The 20,312-nt window shown below is 47.7% G+C and overlaps 1 protein-coding gene across 1 annotated transcript in view; it reads left to right on the forward strand.

Annotated features, from left to right (window-relative positions):
* CACNA1H (calcium voltage-gated channel subunit alpha1 H) overlaps positions 1 to 20,312 on the forward strand; it is a 478,708-nt gene that overhangs the window by 333,777 nt on the left and 124,619 nt on the right. The window contains exons 7-9 of the mRNA XM_077827747.1: positions 8,173 to 8,265; positions 10,844 to 11,633; positions 18,389 to 18,798. Of these exons, the coding sequence (XP_077683873.1) occupies positions 8,173 to 8,265; positions 10,844 to 11,633; positions 18,389 to 18,798 (1,293 nt within the window). The remainder of the gene's footprint in view (positions 1 to 8,172; positions 8,266 to 10,843; positions 11,634 to 18,388; positions 18,799 to 20,312) is intronic.

Raw genomic sequence — 20,312 nt, forward strand, 5'->3', positions numbered from 1 at the left:
CATGGTTACTGGGCACAGAATTAGGTTGATGATCAGGAAAGCAGCTGGGCAAAGGAGAGATTTTTGGTTAAATGATCATTCTGAAAAATCCGTTGTTTCATGTCAAAGCCAAAAATGAGGGTTTTTTAGAAATTTTGTGTTTAAAAAAATAAAAGTTTGAGGTCAAACAAAACATTGTTTTGGTTTTGAGCATTTTTAAACATTTCTTATTTTTTAAAGTGAAATGAAAGGCCATTTTGAATCAAAAAATAGAAGCATTTGTTTTGAAAAAAATCAAAATGAAACGCTTCAAATTTTCCGAAAGTTTGGGGTTTTCTCCCCCTAAATTTGCTTAATATTTTGGTGTCACCAAATTTGCATTTTTCACTGGAAAAAAGGTGTCGTTGAAACATATCATCCAGCCCTAAAAGGGAGCCTTTCTTTGAACAGGGCTATGGGGGAAAATGGCTGATGTTTGAAACTTAGCATAGAAGCGGTCTGTGTTTCGCATGAGGCGGGAAAAAGTTACTTTTTAATCACTTCTGAGCATTTCTGGGTATCTAATAAGATTTTAACATTTCTTTTGTGACAACACTGCACCATTTTACTGTCCTTCCTGACAGTCCCAGTGATAAGAATTCCTGGGACCCTGTGCTAGAACAGAGGCTGCTAAGAAGCCACTCCTGGGACAGTTTGTGTTTTTTGTTTTAGTTTAGGGGTTTTTTTTTGCCACAAGGGGACTGTGTCTCATTGAAAACTCAGCATTGGATCTGAGAATCAAGCTGGGTTCTTTCTGTTTTGTGCAATCTTCTATATTGTCGCCAATCCTAGACCCAACTAAATGTGTTAGAGATCTGGTAAGAGTATTATTGAGCTGTCCAATTATATAATACGCGTCTATTTGGGGTACAATTCCATTGGCTGTAGGAGGGAAAAAAGAGAACCCAGCTTAACTTTCAGATGCCTGTGTGACTTTGCAATGCTGGATATTGGTGGGGAAAGAATGATAGCATCCTTTTATTTGTAAATGGAGCGAATTTCATCCAGAGTCACTGAAAGAAAATGAACATGAGGCTCCACAATGCTGATTTTTTTGCAATCACTTTTCAGAGTAAATTGACGCTCTGCAAGACTCCCAAGTTTAACGAGAAGGTTAAATATGCTTTGCAAAGTAAGGCAAGCCTCAAAGTGCAGGAATACCTATTCAAAGGATATTAGTCAGAAAGTAATAAAAGCTGTTTTTCTGCCCGTAGAGATTACTTAACAGCGTGTGTCATGAGGAAATAATTAAAATTATGAAATGGACTTGAAAAATATAGTTCGTGATTTGATTAGCTGCCAAGCACGCTGCATCAGAAAAGTAATACTCCATTATTCACTGTTCAGAGCTTGTTAGCCAAATCAATATGCCCATGAAAGGGCAAAATACATAGAAAAAGGGCCTTCAAAAATGCATGTTAAAGGCCTTGTAAATTTACTGAGAGCATCGCAGTAATTAATTAGCTCCAACAGTTTATGATATCATCGAAACTCATCTTGACAAGGTTCATAAAATCCTTCTAGTGGGGCCAGCAAAATTGAGAGATAAGCAGTGTAAAAAACAGAGCAGATCACAGACTCTCCGTCTAACCACCGTAATGGATTTTGATGCAGATAGTCTCCATCTTGCACAAAAAGAACCCAGCTTGAGCAGCTAGAAAGGCTGAGTGGAAATGTGTATATTTGAATATAGATGTAAATGTTGACTGATATATCAATTAAGATGATCCTGGCATGCAAGGATCTCAAAACATTTTGCAAATGCTTAGGATTCAATCCTGTGTTAGACCCTGATTCAGTAAGGCAAGCATATGCTTAAGTGCTTTGCTGAATCAGGTCCTAAACTTTTGAAATGAACAAGCAAGGGACCTGACTAAGGTGTCAGAGCTTGATCTAACTATTAGGCAACATTTTCCTGCCAGACATAGTCAGAACAGCTCTACACGTAAAGCTAGTTCAAGTGATTACAAAAGCAGAGGTTCCCAGTGTTTAAGATCTAGTGCCAGGGATGAGGCCAGAATTTAGCAGGCCGTGCATTTAGTACTTAGCTTGTTGGCTTCCCTTCACAAGGTAGTTTTTGTAAACTTCTCCATTGATTAGCAGGACTTCAGGGTTCATTTCTATCTGCAGCAGTCCATCTGGCACTCACCATTAGTGCTTTATAATATACCGAGAAGACTTAAGTGTTTCAAAAGTAACACTGACTTTCCTAATTAAAGGAGTGTGTGGGGTTTGGGTTTTTTCCCTCTTTCAAAAAGTGACACTAAAGAGAAGAAAAACTTGACCTCGAGCTGGACTGTGTCCAAGTCTCTGCATACACTTTGGCAGAGCTTGGAGACCATGCTTTTATGGTGAAAACTTGTAGATGCGCAGTAAGAAATAATTCCAGAAAGAGAGTTAAAGTGATCTGGGGACTGACCGAAAAAAACTAGGTAAACTGTCTCCCATTGAACAGCGAGGATGCCTGAGTTAGTAGCTACTGGCTTTAATCTACAGCTCCCTTGTGACTTTAGGTCTAAAGTCTTAGGCTGATTCTGATTGACTTGAACAGAAGGCCTGATTCTGCTCCCACTTACACTGCTATAAATCAATGGCATTACGACAGTGTAAACATAGCAGGAGAAGCAGTCCCAGGATAACTGAGGTTTTGTCTTCACTACAAAGTTTTTCTGGCCTAGCTATGTCAGCAAGGGGTGTGAGAAACTCATAACCCCTAGCAAAAACCCTAGTGTAGACACACAGAATCCTTTTGCCAGTATAGCTTATGTTGTTCAAGGAGGTGATTTAACTGCACCACCAACTCCTCCTTTCTGTCGGTATAACCTGCCTCTCCACGAGAGGCTTTGCCGGAATAGTTTATACCAGTATGGCTGTGTCAGCGGAACATTTTTAGTGTAGACGAGCCCTAAGGGGCTTGTGTACGCAGTGCGTTACTCTGCGCCAGAAGGGTACGCGTTTTAAGGCACGCTAGCATATCGTGCGCTAAGTGGCCATATGAACCCTGGTGGCACCCACTAAAAGTTTCCCTAGTGCATGGTAACATAGGGCTGTTTGCAGCTGGGCTACATTAGTGCACACTAGGGAGCTTTTAGTGCACACCAGCAGGATCCACATGGGTCAGTTATTGTGTGACACGCTAGTGTGGACTAAAATGTATACCCCGCTGGTGCAGACTCAAGCACCGTGGAATCAGGCCCAGAGAGACTTTGTTGTTGTGATTCTCCTCTCTCGCCCATTGTGCACCAGGATAATGCCATCGAGTAACTTCTGATTTAGGGCCTGAGGCAAAGGTAAATGAAGTCAAAGCATGTCTTTCCATTAGTTCCAGCAAGCTTTGGACCAAGTCCTTGCACTGATGTGAGCAGAGATTCAGGCCCTGGCATGTAAATTGCTGGGACAAGATGCAGGGTTTTAGCAACCACTTCTGTTGGGATTTGGGTGGTTTAATCCACCCCTCACCAAGATGACAACATACATATGAGTGTTAAGGGAGTGGTAAAAGCGGGCAGGGAGATTGGATGGATAATCCAGTGTCTGTCCTATAGGACCTTCGTCTGCCTAGGATGACAGCTCCATTTTCTGCCCAGGAAGGTCAGTCTTCATAAACCAAATCCCTTCCTGATGCTAAGGGGAACTTTTCTTTCCCTCTCCTTCTCTAGCATGTTATTGCAATTGGCAGCGGCCTGCGAGACTAGCTTGCCAATCATCTTAATTGAATCTTTCAGCTATTTCCCTCCAGCTGCCGTTTTTGGTTTGCTGCGTATCTCGCACAAATCTTTTTCATCAGAGCAGAATTAGGAAACGTGTTTCTTGCTGCCTTATCTCTGTTGATAAATAATTGCATGTTGCATCTATGGGAGGCTTTGAACTGGTACATTTTGGAGGGGCTGTTTAATATGTCTGTCTGTGAACGATTCTGACTTGAACCGAATTTAATTATTGAGCACGGATTGACACGATTGCAAAGCACTGGGAAAGGTGCTTTGGGCCCTTGGAAGATATTTAAAAGGGGCTTGGAGGAACAAATGGGGCTAGTGTCAACTGGATTAATCACAAAGGAGACTGGAAGCAGGAGGGGAGTAATTTCCATATAATAGAGTAGGTGATAGTACATTCAGGGTGCCCGAAGGAGGAGTCATAGGCAGTACAGTGCTGAAAAGAAATCAGATTTTTATGGGCAATATAGAGTATTCTTGACCTAATCTCCAACTGTTTTTGGTCTGGGGACGTAAATAAGGGATCAAATTCTGTTCTCCAATGGGCACCATCAATCCAGAGCAATCCCATGAAAGTTAATAGTTACTGGATTTGGATTTACACCAGCGTACTCTGGAATTTCACTATGGACAGCTCAGTTTGTTCCAAAGAATCAACCTGTTTAGTTCATTTTATCTAAACCAGTGATGGACAAAAGCCCTGGAGCCTGATTCTCCCTATATTAAAACAGGTGAAAATTCTATTTCAATTCACATTGAGCCTTTACTCTGCCAGCGTTGCCTAATGGGGCCTTAGTGTAAATGAGAGGCTCTAAAAGTATAGAGGCTTCTTTCAGCTCAGACAAGCATCCACGTGGTGGATTTTGCCCTACCTGTATGATTAGAAAAAGGAGCTGGACATCTTGTGAGGACCAAGGTTGCTGATGAGATTTCCAGTGGTTCCTGGTTCCAACCACCTTAGAAATCCCTCAGGAATAAACTTTCCAAGGGTATTTCTGCATTTGACATTGTGTGTGCATTGTGAGAATGAATCCACCTGGAGCCAGTCACACCTATCGGTCTGCATCATGTTGTTTTACAAGCGGCTCAGCAATGCAAGTCCTAATTACATCTTGAATATTCTGGGAGCTGGGTGAGTGTTTTCGGCCCGCTGCAGCAGAAATCTGGTGTGTCGATTGACAGCAACTGGAAATGATGTGTAATGCACGAGAAAAAAACCCCGCTATTAATGTAAAGATTCAGTTCTCCCTCACCACGCACGCTCCCGAGTTCCTGAAGCTGTTTCTCAGGCACTGCACTTCATAGTGCCCCAAGCACTTGACCGCAGAGTGGCCGTTGTTGAGATGCCTCTGCCGTTTAATCATTTTACTACATTCGATTTGAGGTTTGCCAGCCAAAATCCAATTCAGTGAAGAGGTACAGCCAATATGTTTTGGGTCCCTGGGCTCATTTTTCATCACCAAGTGGATAGAACACCTGTTACCACAGCTGTTACAGCGCGACTCCAAAAGACTCATTGAAAGAAGGGAGAGAGGGTATCAAATAAAACCTTGAGCACTACAGTGGAGCCTGCCTTCTTGGGTAACTGGCAGCAGTTTGATATACATTAAAAGCTGTGTTCTCTTGCACTTTATCGACCAAAAAGCTCTAGAAACCGGTATTTCTGATATCTCCCAATACAAATCTTCAATAGGGTTGCCGGGTGTCCAGCTTTCGACCGGAACACCTGGTCAAAAAGGGACCCTGGCGGCTCCTGTCAGCACCACTGACTGGGCTGTTAAAAGTCCGGTTGGCACAGGGCTGGCAAGCTCCCTGCTTGGCTCTATGTGGCTCTCCGGAAACAGCGACATGGTTCTACTGCTCCTAGGCAGAGGAACAACCATGGGGGCTCCGTGCACTGCCTGTGCCCGGCCCCGAGTGCTGGCTCCACAGCTCCCATTGTCCAGGAAGCGCGACCAATGGGAGCTGTGGGGGTGGTGCCTGCGGGCGGAGGCAACGTGTAGAGCTGCCTGGCCGCGCCTCTGCCTAGGAGCCAAGGGACATGTCACCACTTGCGGGGAGTTGCCAGAGGAAAGAGCTGACCGGATCCGGCACCCCAAAACCCCTCCAGTGCCCCAACCCCTGCCCCAGCCCCCTCCCACACCCAAACTCCCTCCCAGAGCCCACGCCACGCACCCCCTCCCGTGCCCCAGCCCTAAGCCCCCTCCTGCATCCAACCTCCCTCCCTCCATTGGTAAGTATAACTCTTAGTTAACCGGAATTTTTGACTAACTAGCACCCTCCACGCCCCCAACATGCCGGATAACAAAGCTTTTACTGTATTACCATGCTGGCTGCCAACTTAAGTTCCTTGGATTCCCTGTGAAATAGCATAAGCAATTAGTGCTGGAGACGATCCTCTTCCTGGCATGGCACATGCCTGCCAGGGACTCAGATGAAAGAAATTTTGTTCTGTGCAAATGTTTCATCCACATTCAACACAAGGCAGAAAACAGCAGATTCAGAGCCTGAGCCTGCTGTCATGTCAGTTTTACACTGTTGAATCAGATAGAGTTACTCTTGACTTCCAGTGACTGAAGTGAGAAGAGAATCAGGTGTGTGTAGTTTTCTGTCTCTTTAAACTATCTTCCCTTCAGCACATGTGTAAACCAAGGGAGAGTGAAGTGATGGGGCAAGATGATGGAAACTTTCTATTCCACCAGGTTTGGGGTGATCATGGGTATCAGTGTTGTGAGAACACTAATGGTTATGCTGTTGCTTATAAAATCAAACAACAAAGACCCATGTTTATTTCAGCTCCATTAGAAAAACAAAGGAGGAAAGGATGTACATATCAATGGGAATGTCTACACTGCAATGTAGGCTCAGGGTTAGTGGACCTCAAGTCAGCGGACTCTGGGTTAGCGAACCCAGGGCTTGAGCATCTACACTGATTGTCAAACCTAGGTTAGGAATTTTCTAACCTGGGCCCGAACCCAGGACTCCAGCACCCACACTGCAATACGCAGACCTGAATCCAACCACCAATATCCCAGATTTCCTTGCACCCTCCCAAAATGTGGCCACTCTAGCCCTTTGTTCGTGGTGCAGCATGGGAAAACTTGACTGTCCAGAAGACAAAGAAAGTTGGCCCATAGGATTGACGGGCTCCCAAAGCACTAGTCCAGTGGGGCTGCGTCTACACTGCAAAGCAATAGGGTTTGAACCCTGGATCCTGGCTTGACTCAGGGTCAGAACCTTCATCCCTTTGGTGTCCTGAGATCCTGGGTCCAAGCCCTGGGTTAGTGAGATTTGTGTGCAGACAGAAGGCGGGTTAGGCTTGAGCTTGAGTTTGAACCCTGGGTTTACATTGCAGTGTAGACATACCCTATATTCCTTGCACATGCCATACTCCCACTTTAAGGCTACTTATACAATACCAACTAATGTGGAAGAAGTCAGACTGACTCTCTCTCAATGGCTGTCACCAGCACTTTTTACAGAGTCCTTTTATAATCTACCTGCAGATATGCCTATACGCACATTAGGCCTGATTCTGATCTCATTCACACCAGTGTCAATCAAGAGCAACTGTAGGGCCATCAAGGATCTCATTTACCCCATTTCAAATGTGGTGTAACTCTGGAGGAATATCATCTAAGTCCAAATGGAGCTAGTCCAAAGGCTGGTGTGTAACCGAGGACAGAATTTGGCCCTGGCTCTAGTTTACCGCCAGTAAATTCAGAAACAGGTCTATTGGTTGTGCAAAGAAGGCAGGATCAGATCCAGCACAGGGCGTGAAATGTTGAATGAATGTGCGGCTGCATTTTAATTAAATAAATAGCTTGGATGATGCAGCGGCTGTTACTTTGCTCTGAACACTGGCTGCTTAGTGTTAATTAAATCCTCAGCTCCTTTCCTAAGGAATAAGAGATTGAAAACACAAGGATGTAATTGATTCACCATTTAATTTAAGTAACTTTCTTTCGTTCAGTTTGCCACGGTGCCAACAATAATGTGATTTTAATAGTAAGCTTTGGAGTAGATATTGCAAAGAACTGAGGTAAAAAAATAAAACCTCTTTAAAATCAGGAGCATCTCACTTTAAGGGCAACGGAACCAACAGACCAAGGTAGATTTCATGTCCCTGTCTGTAGCTTTGCTGCAGGGCCTTCTCTAAGTTCTGCTTTGCGCTGGCTCTGAACCCGTGCTCCGGCTGTTTCATTGTGTTGTTTTATCAGTTTGAATCATGCTTGATTCCTTTGAAACCTTAGGCCAGTCTCTTGGCCACATGTGTAGCACTTATTACTGTGATGCTAAGCCAGCGAGGAAAGAATTACTGCGAGAACAGTGACCGACTTTGCGAAGTGATAAGTAACAGGCGTCCGCAAGAAGTTTGACATTAACTCTGATCCTAATTGTAACTTATTCTTTTTTCCTCTTCTTTCTCTCCCCATAGGTTATAACCCTGGAAGGATGGGTTGACATCATGTATTATGTTATGGATGCGCATTCTTTTTACAATTTTATATATTTTATATTGCTTATAATAGTAAGTATGACTCACTGGACACGCGCACTCCCCCGCCCCTCGTTGGTAAAGTTGTGTAGGGCCCTTTCCTGGAGAAGAGCCAGGTGTTGTGATTATGGCCCCATCAGCATGTCATTCGGGCCACGAGGACACTCTGCAAACCCTGGGTGTCATCATAAAGGTGGTTTTACGCTGCGGGTGGGAGATTATGCCACAAAAAGCTTTGTCCTGCCTAGCAACGTATAGGATGCATTGCTGCGGCTTGTCAAACCATATAGGCCCCTCCCCTCCCTCTCTCTTGCTCTCCGAGTCTCGATCTTATAACCTTGACTTCTCCTGGCTGTTGTGTCTTGTTGCCAGGACTGCTAATGAGAATAAGCAGCACACGTCTCTTGCTTCCCACTCCCTAGCCTCCTTGACATTCCAGAAGGCAATCTGTTTGTATTAGAAAGGAACTACTTGTGTAGAACCCCAGATGCCGGATTATTAGCAGAAATGTCTGCAGCAAGATGTCCCGAGACGTCTACACAGCAGCTATAGGTATAATTTCCAACACTTACAGAAGTACATGCTCTTGCTTTGAGGCTGCTGTGCTCTGGTGGTTAGTGCATAGGGCTGGGAACCAGGAGACCTAGGCTTCCATTCGGGACTCCCTCAAACATTTCTGCGTGTTCATAGCCCATCAGCAAAACCAGAAGGTGACTAATTGGGGCCGAGGGTGGCACCCTTCGTTCTTCCCAGAGAGCGCCCAGGCTGAAGTTAAAGACTGGAGATTTTCACTGCACATCAGTAACCCAGTGATTTCTCCAGAGGAGGCATAGAACAATGGCCCAGATTAAAGCCATAGATTTTCTGCTGAGCCCAGCACACAGGCAACAGCACCTTGAGTCTACCTCTTGATGTGAGTCACTTTAAGTCTCGGTGTGTTGGTTCTCGGAACAGGAATGCTGGACGTTTCCCTGAGGTTGATCTTTTGCAGCGTGCTAACCAGGGAAGTGAGAGGGAGGGGCAGGGAGAGAAGGGGCAAAGCCAGCATGACACCGTATCCACCAGCATGGCCTTCAGCAAAGCAAAGAGAGGGGGTCAGTTGTGGTCTGTCCTTGTGGAGAACCTCACAATTCCTTATAAGTGCCACTACCCTTGGCTAGCCCTGTCTCCCTCCTCTTAGAGGGATACTATGTTCCCATCAGGCAATGTGACCTGAATAGAAAGCAAGTAGAGCTTCGTTCTTGACCATGAAATGTAAGTCACCGGACTGGAGAAGGGTCTTAGTCTGCATCCTAGCTACTGTCCGAACACAGACGGTAAGTGTTTCGTTCGGACACACGTACATAGAAAGACCAGACATCAAGTGGTGCTTTTATTTACTGATTTCATTTTGGTTAATGACTGATTTCAGCGCACCCGTGGCAGTGTCTCTGGGCACCTGTACGTGTAGATGAATATGCATATACAGCTTCGAGTGGGGGTAGGCCAGTGAGCGGACTCACTGGCTGGAGAAGGGCCAATAAAGATCCCAACTCTGCAGGTTATTTCACAACTCTTGCCTCAGGCCTTGCTTTATTTCGAGAGACAAACCTCTGACTCAGACCGCCTCGACTCAAACTCTGAGTAGCGACTGCACAAGGACTTCCCAGCGTCAGCCAGCTGGGAGGAGAGTGGGTAATGCCTACACTGCAGCTGGGGGTGTAATTTCCAGCACAGGTAGCTGTAGGTGCACTAGCTTTGATTGAGTCAGCACACTAAAAATAGCAGTGTAGCCACCGTGGCACAAGCGGCAGGATGGGCTGGACACCTGAGTACATTCCAAGGGGTTTTGGGTGGGATTGTACTGGGGCCGCTAGCCCTTCCCGCTGCCTGCACCACCGCAGCTACACGGTATTTTTAGTGTACTGCCTTGGTCAGAGCTAGCGCAGGTATGTCTACCCAAGCTGGAAATTACAGCTCCAGTGTAGGCATTCCCTTTGTCTTAGCACCAGCTTCCCCTTTCCTTTTATGACCCTGCTCGGATCAGCTATGTGGTTGGCAGGCATTTATTAACTGCTTCTCTGCTGGAGCACCTTTACTCTTTGTCACGAGGGACTAAACCTGAAAGGACTCTCCAAATGGGGGGTTTGAATCCTGGCTGGTGTCTCAGACATCAGAGTACATCATGCCAATAGGTAAGTTAGTTAAAAGGAAAAGAGGAAATATTGGCAGTTCCAGTACAAGAGAGAGAGTGAAACACAGACTACAGAACTTCCGCTCTGCACGTTGGCCAGCTGCTTGCTAATTAAATGGCGTACTTCTCGGCAGTCCTTTGGTTAAATTTTGTTTTGCAAGTCCCACAATAACCTATGTCAGTCTTGGGTTTGAGGGCCGGGTGTTTAAAAGTAAAGATCTCCCTCGTTGCCTCTGAAATAGCTTAAAAGAGCTTACCTGCAAATTAATTAATACAGCACTTGGTTCTCCAACAGCAGTCCTGGGTATTCAGCATGATGGTCAAATCCTGATATTAAAATGAGCCCAGCAAATCTTGTGACTCCCCTGGGGCAATTGAGTGTGTTTGGTGGGTGCCTCTTGGTAAAATTGCTGATTCCTCTCTTCTTGGCTTCCCCAGGTGGGCTCTTTCTTCATGATTAACTTGTGCCTGGTTGTGATAGCAACGCAGTTTTCTGAAACAAAGCAGCGGGAGAACCAGCTGATGAAGGAGCAGCGTGCCCGCTACCTCTCCAACGACAGCACAATCGCCAGCTTCTCGGAGCCGGGCAGTTGCTACGATGAGCTTCTCAAATATATCTGCCACATCTTCAGGAAGGTAAAGCGACGGACGTTACGCCTGTACAACAACTGGCAGAGCAAGCGCCGGAAAAAGGTCACCCCCAACAGCGCCCCCAGCGGGCAAAGCCGCAGAAGCAAAAAACGCATCACCTCCATCCACCACCTCATCCACCACCATCACCACCATCACCATCACTACCACGTCAGCAATGGGAGCCCTCGGGGGCTCCGCTCCAACCCTGAGATCTGTGACCTGGAGCTGAAGGCCATGAAGTCTGGGAGCCAACTGATGCTTCCATCTCCATCCCCCAACCTGCATAGCCCTCCTCCTCATGTGGATTCAGAGTCTGTCCATAGCATTTACCATGCCGACTGCCACGTCGAAGGACCCCAGGTGAAATGCAAGTCTTCCAATGCCTCTGCAAGTATTAAACTGACCGCTGGGCTCACCACCAACCATGGCAATATGAATTATCCAACCATCTTGCCTTCTCCAGCTAGCAAAGCCAGTTCTGCCCCGGTACCCAAAGGGAAGGAAAGTGGCAGCCCCCCTGTGGCCATGGTTAATAGCCCTGTGAGTGTGAATGCTGCTCCTTTTGAGAAGCTCCATCAACTGATGGGAGAGCATGGTAAGAACAAAGGGTTTGACATCCTGCTTGGAATTAGTGGACAAGGGGCAAATGGTCAGATGGGATTTGTAGGAAAGGGTCTTCAAGGGCAAACTAGAGCCCAATTTCATATCTTCGTGCGAGCTCCGACCTTTCTTCTAACTGGGGATGGGTGAACCTCACAGGGGTCGGAGTTCAGGTTCAGGGTAGCCAACCAGAGTTTGCATGCTTGTCTAAAGCACATCAGGACTAGCCCAACTTCTTGGTTCTGCAAAATGGAGGCTGAAGAGAGAGAACAGGCTTTGTATTGGGGCCCTGTTGAAACCCAGAGGAAAATAAAAATCCTGGGGAGAAAAAGTGAAGCCAGCGCGTAGCTGTGGGTGAAGGGTCAGCCTGGTTCTTAGTCCGTCAGAATCAGTTTGACTGTTTCTCATGAAGAGCCACAGTCCTCACTTAAGCTAGTGGGGAATCCTGGGCAGACTGCAGGGTTTGGGTCAATGAGGTTGCACTAGTGCAGCTGTAAACTTGAAGCCTTTCTCCCCGGTCCCTCTCCCCTCTGATTTCCAGGAGCTTGTCCCTGCAAAATTGGGTTCAGAACAGGATGTACTTTGGGCTCCTATTTTATATTTGTTTGTCTGTTTGTTGCCATATAAAATGCCCCCTTGCCCACACTGAGACCTGCTGCAAGTACAGGAAAGAATCAGGGATTGTTAATCATGGAGGCTGTATTGGGACAAGTGGGGGGAACGGATGAAATCTCCGGAGCAGTGACATGAGGGCAAAGCCATGAAAGGTGTGGGGTGCTAACTGGAGAGCAGATAGGTCCACATAGGAGATTTCCTGAACAGTGTAAGCAGAGAAGCCAGGAATAAGGCAAGTTCTGGACTGTACACTTTGTTATGCCCTGCCTTCTGCTTGCTGGCTGGTTTGAAGCTGCGTGAATGCGCAGACAGTGAGCCCTAAGCAAGACTGCCCGCCTCTTTCTCACTGCTATGAAACAAACAGCTGGTCGCTTTTCACCCAGAGAACAGTGTTCCCTTGAGTTTCCCTCCTCGCTCCCACCCAAAATGAAAACCCACTGCCTGGAATCTGGTCTCCAGTGTGGCAGTGATGAATGAGGATAGAATGGACCAGAGGAAAGGTACTGTAAAGCATCTGGTCCTCCAGATCAGCAGCCTGGCAGGTTCTGCTCCGAGCAGAAGCAGCCAGCCCTGGTGGCTTCGTTCATTTCCGATCTCTGATCTTTTGTCTGTCTCGCTCCTTGTCAGCCTGTGATAAACTGATTTATCAAAGTAAACCGCTGCCTTTGGAGTAATCTCTCTTGCTGTTCTGTGCATATCCCCCTGGGCAGCCGGCTTCCAAGGAAAGCCTGGATGTCAGCCATCTACGCTGCATGAGCTTTGCCCCATGTGCAGACTGTGTTGCACCTCTTCGGGCACGTTTCTCGAGGCTTTGGTTAAGAGGGGAGAGCCCACTCTACATGCTGCACCATTCCATGTGCTCATTCGCGAGTCCAAAAGGGGACAGGAAAATGAATCTCTGTAAATGAAAAGAAAGATGGAAAGAGAAGCTTCTTACAGAGACCCCCAAACCCCGCTCTTGCTTCCACGGTGGACCCCCTGGCAGCAGAACCTGTGGGATTCTGCTGTGCAGTGGGGAGCGATATGGTTGCCATATGCTTGTACTCAACAGAGGGGTGTGGGAGCAGCAGAGCCACATAAGTTTGGATCCTCTAATCGTCCTCGTCTTCCGTTTCTCCCTGCACAGGGGAATGTACAGGGCTGCAAAGCTACTGCAGACTCAGAGCTCTTTTAAATCAGGGAAAGGACAGCATTAACGTTGAACACACACACATCTCATGAACTCTTTCAACATACGTATCCCTAATTGTACGTTGTGTGTGGCCTCATTCAGCATTGCTGACTCTCACGGTTTTATTGTGCGTTTCATAATATTTGTTGCTTTTCTTAAAACCCCAGCTGCTGGAATCATGGGATTATGAGAGACTCTTAGCTTCCTTTTTTTAAAAAAACCAGTGTCTAGCCCTCAAGGTGGCAGAGAAAAGATGGAAAACTTGAACTCTAAAGTCTAAAACTACAAAAAGTAAATAAAAAGACCCCACATTATTATTTTTAAAATCTCATAATTTCTAAGTCAGTCTCGTGATCTTTTATGTTTGTGGCTGTCAGTATAGTTTATATTCATCCACGCATGTACACACACAACTATTTATACTAGTGATGTAGCTGTTAAGAGTACTAAGTATGTCTTGTGGGTCTGATTTAAGGTCGTCTGTGGAATATGTTGGGTGACTTTTTCCATGTTGTTTTGAACTGAATGCACAAACGGGTAAAGCTCATGAAATTATTTATATAAATTACATTCACTGGACACTTGCACCCTTTTAAAATGCTCAGGGACAAGAGGGGTTCGTTGTAACGTTCTTCTGTTGCTTATGCAAGGGTTTTATATTCATCAATGGCATGGCCTTAATTCTATAAGTTAACGAGGGCTAGAGTGTGAGAATCTGTATTTCCTTTGAGATAAAAGCCCACGCTCCTGGAAGTTGAAAGCAAAGAAATGGTTCCAAGGCCGTTGCTTGAAACTCACAGTCCAAGCCAAAGGTTGGTCCTGCTGATGTGCACAAAGAGCCCCGTTCTCTGTGCTTTTATGTGAGATAAGGCAGTGCCGGATTCACCTTTCACTTAACACCCGCGTGAATTCAGGGGAACACCAGTGACATCACTGGATTTTAATTTGGCTCAGCATTCTTCGAAGACCTTGCTATTAATAATGCCATTAATAATAATACCCTGTGTGTATAGAGGCCCTTTCAACCCTAAGGATACCAAAGCACTTTATATACTCTACCAGAATCGTATCATCACTCGCTGAAGTGCAGCCCCCTACAGGGTGGAACACGGCAGCTGCTTGTCAGTGAACTGCAATGCTGCAGAACAGTTGACAATAGGAAGTAAAGAAGATGGTTATCAGGCATCTCTTGGTCACTTGCAAGGGGGATGTTTCTAGGGGGAAGGAAAGTCGAGTGGAATTCCTGGTGGAAATCCCTGTGACTCAAAGCCACCCAGATGAGCACATATCTACTCTTGCCTCCTCAGCTTCCAAATCTGATTTCCAGCTTGACCAGTCTAATGTCCGATCCCTGTCCCATTGGTAGGGTGGCCACTCATGCAGCCCCAGAACACCGGACATTTTCGTACTTCCAGGAATAGTGTCAGCCTCCCCGCATCATGACCCCACCTCTACCAGCGTGAGGTCACGCCACATGAGGGCTCCATTTTGAAGAGCAAGCTACCTCATCCCTCACATGCATGGCATCCTCCAGCCGTGACACTGGACAAACCATTTAAAAACGGGATTGTCTGGCTTAAAATTGTCTGAATGGCTTGCCTTACCCCGTGGCCAGACAGCTTGAAGGTAGGGTTGCCAGGTGTCTGGTTTTCAACTGGAACACCTGGTCGAAAGGGGATCCTGATGGCTCCGGTCAGCACCACAAAAGTCCATCAAAGGTCCAGTTGGCGGCGCAGCAGGGCTTAGGCAGGCTCTCCCTACCGGGCTCCGCGCGGCTCCTCAGAAGCAGCGACATGTCCCTTGGCTCTGAGGCAGAGGCATGGCCCCTGCCCTGAGTGCCAGCTCCGCAGCTCCTATTGGCCGGGAACCGCAGCCCGTGGGAGCTGCGGAGGTGGTGCTTGCAGGCGAAGGCAGCGTGCACCACACAGAGCCGCCTGGCTGCACCTCACTGCCGAGAGACATGTTGCCACTTCCAGGGAGCCACCTGAGGTAAGCGCTGCCCAGAGCCCGCACCCCTCACTGCCTCCCCAGCCCTCTGGTCCAGCCCTGAGTCCCCTCCCGCACCCAAACTTCCTCCCGGAGCTCGCACCCCTCACTCCCTCCCGCACCCCAACTCCCTGCTCCAGCCCTGAGTCCTCTCCCTCACCCAAACTTCCACCCAGAGCCTGCGGCCTGAACTCCCTCCCGTGCCTCAACCCCCTGCCCCAGCTCGGAAACCCCTTCCCGCACTCCAAACCCCTCAGCCCCAGCTCGGAGAAAATGAGCAAGTAAGTGAGGGGTGGGAGAGAGTGAACAACGGGGGGGTGATGGAATGAGTGGGGGTGGGGCTTTGGGGCAGGAGCAGAGTCTTGGGGAAGGGGCACAAAAGGGGGCGGGACTAGGGAATTTGGTTTTGTGCAATTAGAAAGTTAGCAACCCTACTTGAAGGTGGCGGCAGACAGCAGTTGTGTGGGGTTGGGGAGGCCTTGAAATGGGAAGAAAGGGAGGTGACTCCCTTCGACACCATCACCCCAAGAAATATTTGCAGGGACACTAAAACAGCTGGAGAGGCACGTTAAGAAGGAGGGAAAGGAGTATTTAAATTGATCCAGTTAAGCAAGAGCTTCATAGCCCCTAGTTCCCTCTACTTGCAACTGCTGGTGACTAATAATTCCACCACGGCTGGTCCTTGCTTCAAAAAACAGAGCGTGACGCTACACCGAGGTGTCTCACAGCTGCTGAGAAGTGGCTCCAGCCGGTGCTCAGCGATGGACCCGTGCTAGATCCCTCCCCATGCTGGAGGGATTAGACACTGAAGCCGGTTGGTGAGCTCCATCTGGCATTCCTGGCTTCCAGCTCAATCGGAATAGTCAAAAGCGCTGCCTCACTTATCTCCCTGCACCTTCCGAGGCGGGAAGAAGGAACAGAGTGGAATCCAATCCTGGCAAGCCATGTGCTAAACAGAAACACTTGAAAGATAGTTGGGTGCATTAGCAAGGCATTAAGGGCCGGGGAGCTCACAGTCCTGATTGAGAAGGGGCCTGGTGTAATCGAGAAGGGATGTGATTGGGGGAGCGTATTCTCCTTTTTTGTGCTGTGGAATTGAGCAAAATGAAGTACAGTCTGTTCCTAAGAGTGCGTGTGCCCTGCAATGCTGTGAGGTTATTTGAGCAGGCAGCCAAGGAGACTCTGGTGCTCTGAAGACATCTGCGGAGCCAGTGTTTTTTGTATCATTGTTAACGCTTTGATAGCATTTAGGAGGCACGAGCTATGTGCTCTAGCATGCATAGTGCCGAAGCAGCTGCATGGTCATTTCTCCTCGGATCTGCTTCTGCATTTCTAAATCACTGTGGAAATTAGCAAAGAGAGGGGCTGACATGGCCTAGCGTGTGGAGTCAGGGGGAGAGGGAAAATACCTCTGACCTCTTGGGATCTTTGGCATGATTACCAGAAATCTCCAGAGAGCCCATTCTCCTGAGGTGATCAGCCCAGTTTTGCGGGCCTGTGATTTCTGGGTAAGGTTCAGTGAAGCAGCCAGTCTTTCAATTTCTCATCGTAACCCAACTTTCAGACCTTGTGAGTGAAGTGATGGCTTTTTCTGTCACCTCCTGGAGTATTAGACAGCAGGGGTCTAAATCATGACGTGTTGTGTTTTAGGCCCACAGCCATTATTATCTGATGGCTCTTGGGTGGCCTCCCTGAAATGAGTTGGTGGGTTGCAGTCTTTTTCTCAGTGGAGAGGGCCAAGCTCTTCAAACATGACGAGTTGACTTTGGTGCCCAACTTGAGGGACCTCACAAGGGACTTTAAGAAAGGGCCTTTGAAGATCAGGCTCCTTTATGGTATCTCCCGGCAGGCACCCAAAATCACTCATCCGCGTCCCCAGAACCGGCTGTTAGCCCCTTTCTTGGCAGATTCAGCACACAGGCCACTGTCTGAGCATGCTCAGGAGCTGAACTACCCTCTTCCCTCCAAGCTGATCCCTTCCCACCAAGCACGTTATGTAGGAGGGGAGCGTTACCGTGCTGTTGCCTGCCCTGTATTTATCTGACTCTCACACATGAGTCTAGTTCAGGTTCCATTCAGGTGAAGGTTCAGGTCAATTCATCTCCAGTGGCTCATTACGTTGGTCTGTAAAGACCTCCTGGTTAGGCACATCCTCTCCATGCTGGGTAGGCAGCACCACCACCGTGTCCAGCTTCTGGGAGGGCTACCCCGCTTTCTCCCCACGCCAGCAAACACTGTTACAGATTGGATTAAAAAATCCAGCCCTTGCACGCCCGTTTGAAATAGCCACAACTCCCGCTGTGCCATGACTGCAAGAAATTCAAATGAACCTTTCAAAAAATGCTTGAAAGAAAAGGAGGGGTGAGGAGACATCAAAGCAGCCACTGCTGAGATGTTTAATTGGTAGCCGTCCTTGTTCCCCCCCATGCCTCTCCCCTCCTCTCCTTAACTTGGCTTGTTATGGGAATTGAAGGGTCCTCTAAATCTGGCATCATTTTCAGGCAGCACTAGGATTGCCATTAATGATAGACCACTGGGTTTAATAAAAGTGAATGGAAAGTGTGCGGTATGCCACTCAACTGCAGCAGAGTGCAAAGAGATCACCATGTGCTGGGGGAGAACTGCCCTATCTAGGGCTAGAGAGCTGAAGCAAGGAAGCTAAAGGGTACTTGTGGAACTTGAAGGAGGGGAGACAGGGATAAAAGGGGAGACTATGGAAAAAGTTGGACCAAATTAGAGGCCGTTATAGATTTGAAGGCCAGCAGGGACCATTATGAGCACCCAGTCTGACTTCCTGAATGGCACGGGCCGAAGAACCTCCCCCAGGGAGCCTAGCATCAAGCCCGTGATGTCTGGTGGAGCTAGAGCAGATCCATCTTGTTTGTTATAAGATGACATGTCCATGGAAAACAGGAGATTGTGGGAGTAAGGTGGGAGTTAATTCCGCTGCTGACCCTGTGCGTGTCCTTTGATTGCAGATCTGTGTAGGACTTCCAGCAGGCTGTCGGGTTTGAACATGCCGTGCCCTCTGCCCAGCCCCCAGCCCAGCACCCTGACTTGCGAACTCCAGAACTGCCCCTACTGTGCTAACATCCTGGAGGATCCCGAGTTTGAGTTCAGTGAGTCCGACAGCTACGACTCTGACAACAACGGCGTCTACGAATTCACGCAGGACCTGAGGCACGGAGACCAAAGAGATCAGATCCAGCAGCAGAGGAATAAGAAGAGGAAGAAGAAGAAACCAAAGGAGAGGAATAAAGTCGCTAGACTTTGGGTGGCTTTTGGCAACAAGCTGAAAAGGATTGTGGAGAGCAAGTATTTCAACCGGGGGATTATGATCGCCATTCTGATCAACACGCTGAGCATGGGAATTGAGTATCACGAGCAGGTGAGTAAACTCGCCCCAATGACTGTTGCTTTCCTTTTCTTTTTGTTGGGCTGCGTGTGCTGCTTTGCATAGAAAGGAAACTAAGTCACGCAACTGGGATTTTGAGTTTTACAGTCTGAGCGTCAACAGCTGATGTGATCTAGATCAAGCGCCCGCTTACAGCAAGTGGCAACGGGAATGGTTTCTGAATAGTGAATACATGCAAGGGAATTGTCAACTGCTCACAGCTGAGAACAGAAAATAAGGGCAGGGGTCCGAGCCTTCAAACCATGGGCAGTGGGTATCAAAGGCCAGGGGAGGCTAAGCCTCCCCTAGCCCAGGCCGTGGCCCTGCCCATGTTCCGCCCAAAGCCCCACCTCTCTACCCTGAAGCCAGTGAAGGCTCAGTTCCAGCCGGCGGCCTGGAGCTTGAGCCCGCCAGGGGCTGGGGCTGCCCTGCAGCTCAGGCCAGCCCAGGGGTTGGGCCAGAGGGTCGGGCTGGTGCTGCGGCCAGCGGCTCGGCCTGGAACTCAGTGGCGGGGGGGTACTGGGCTCCTCCAGCAGTACGTCTGGGGGGATTGGGCTCCTCCAGCTGCAGGGCCGGTGGGGTTAGCCTCCCTGAAGTGGGGATTAACCCACCACCCATGCTTCAAACCATTATGCAGGAGCTTAACCGTTGGCAAGTATGTACATTTGTGTAATGGGTTTGCAGGATCGGGGTCTGTATTCATGGAATAAATTATCCTGGTCCTCAAATGCATGAATTATTCCACTGCAAAGTTTCACCTATCCCTGGCTGAAATGGTATGCTGTGAAAGACCATCTGCATTTGAACATGACTCTGGGTTTTTCTAGTGGATGGTAGAATCTGGGAGACATTCATTTTGTAACATGAATCATCAGTGCACAAGTTTGCTTCTGTGCATTGAAATAAAAAACAAAACTCTGAAGCCCACTGTTATGCCAGGCCAAAACCAAGCAAGCCAGCTTCTACTTTGCCCGTTGGGGGAGGACTCTTTGTTCAACCCCAAGTGTTGAATTTGATCTCCTAGGGAACAAGGTGATGCCTTTTAAATGTTTGGAAGCAGGAAGAAAATTCATTCTGTTCACCCTAATCCTGGGAACAGCATGATTTCAAGAAACAGCATTTGCCACCAAGGGTGGTGTGTCCTCATTGTAGTTTGGCTGGAGCTGAAGAACAGTGAGATGAGAGGTTTCAGAGTAGTAGCCGTGTTAGTCTGTATTCGCAGAAAGAAAAGGAGGACTTGTGGCACCTTTAGTCTCTAAGGTGGCACAAGTACTCCTTTTCTTTGAGAGAGGTGAGTCATCTAAAGATCCTTCAGTCAGGTCATTGTGTGGGAAGCTGCTCTTTTCTGAGTTTTCTTGGAAAAACTGGTTAACCAGCTATTTTATAAATGACGTGCTCTGAATTTTCTTGGCAAGGTGCAGAAAACGCCACCCTGTGATTTGGAGAGGAATTTTTAGTGCTGATTTTCTAAGTGGCAAATTATTCACAGTGTTCTGTCGAAAGCTCTC

Source organism: Eretmochelys imbricata, chromosome 10, assembly GCF_965152235.1.
Source record: "Eretmochelys imbricata isolate rEreImb1 chromosome 10, rEreImb1.hap1, whole genome shotgun sequence".
In the NCBI taxonomy this organism is placed as follows: Eukaryota; Metazoa; Chordata; order Testudines; family Cheloniidae; genus Eretmochelys; species Eretmochelys imbricata.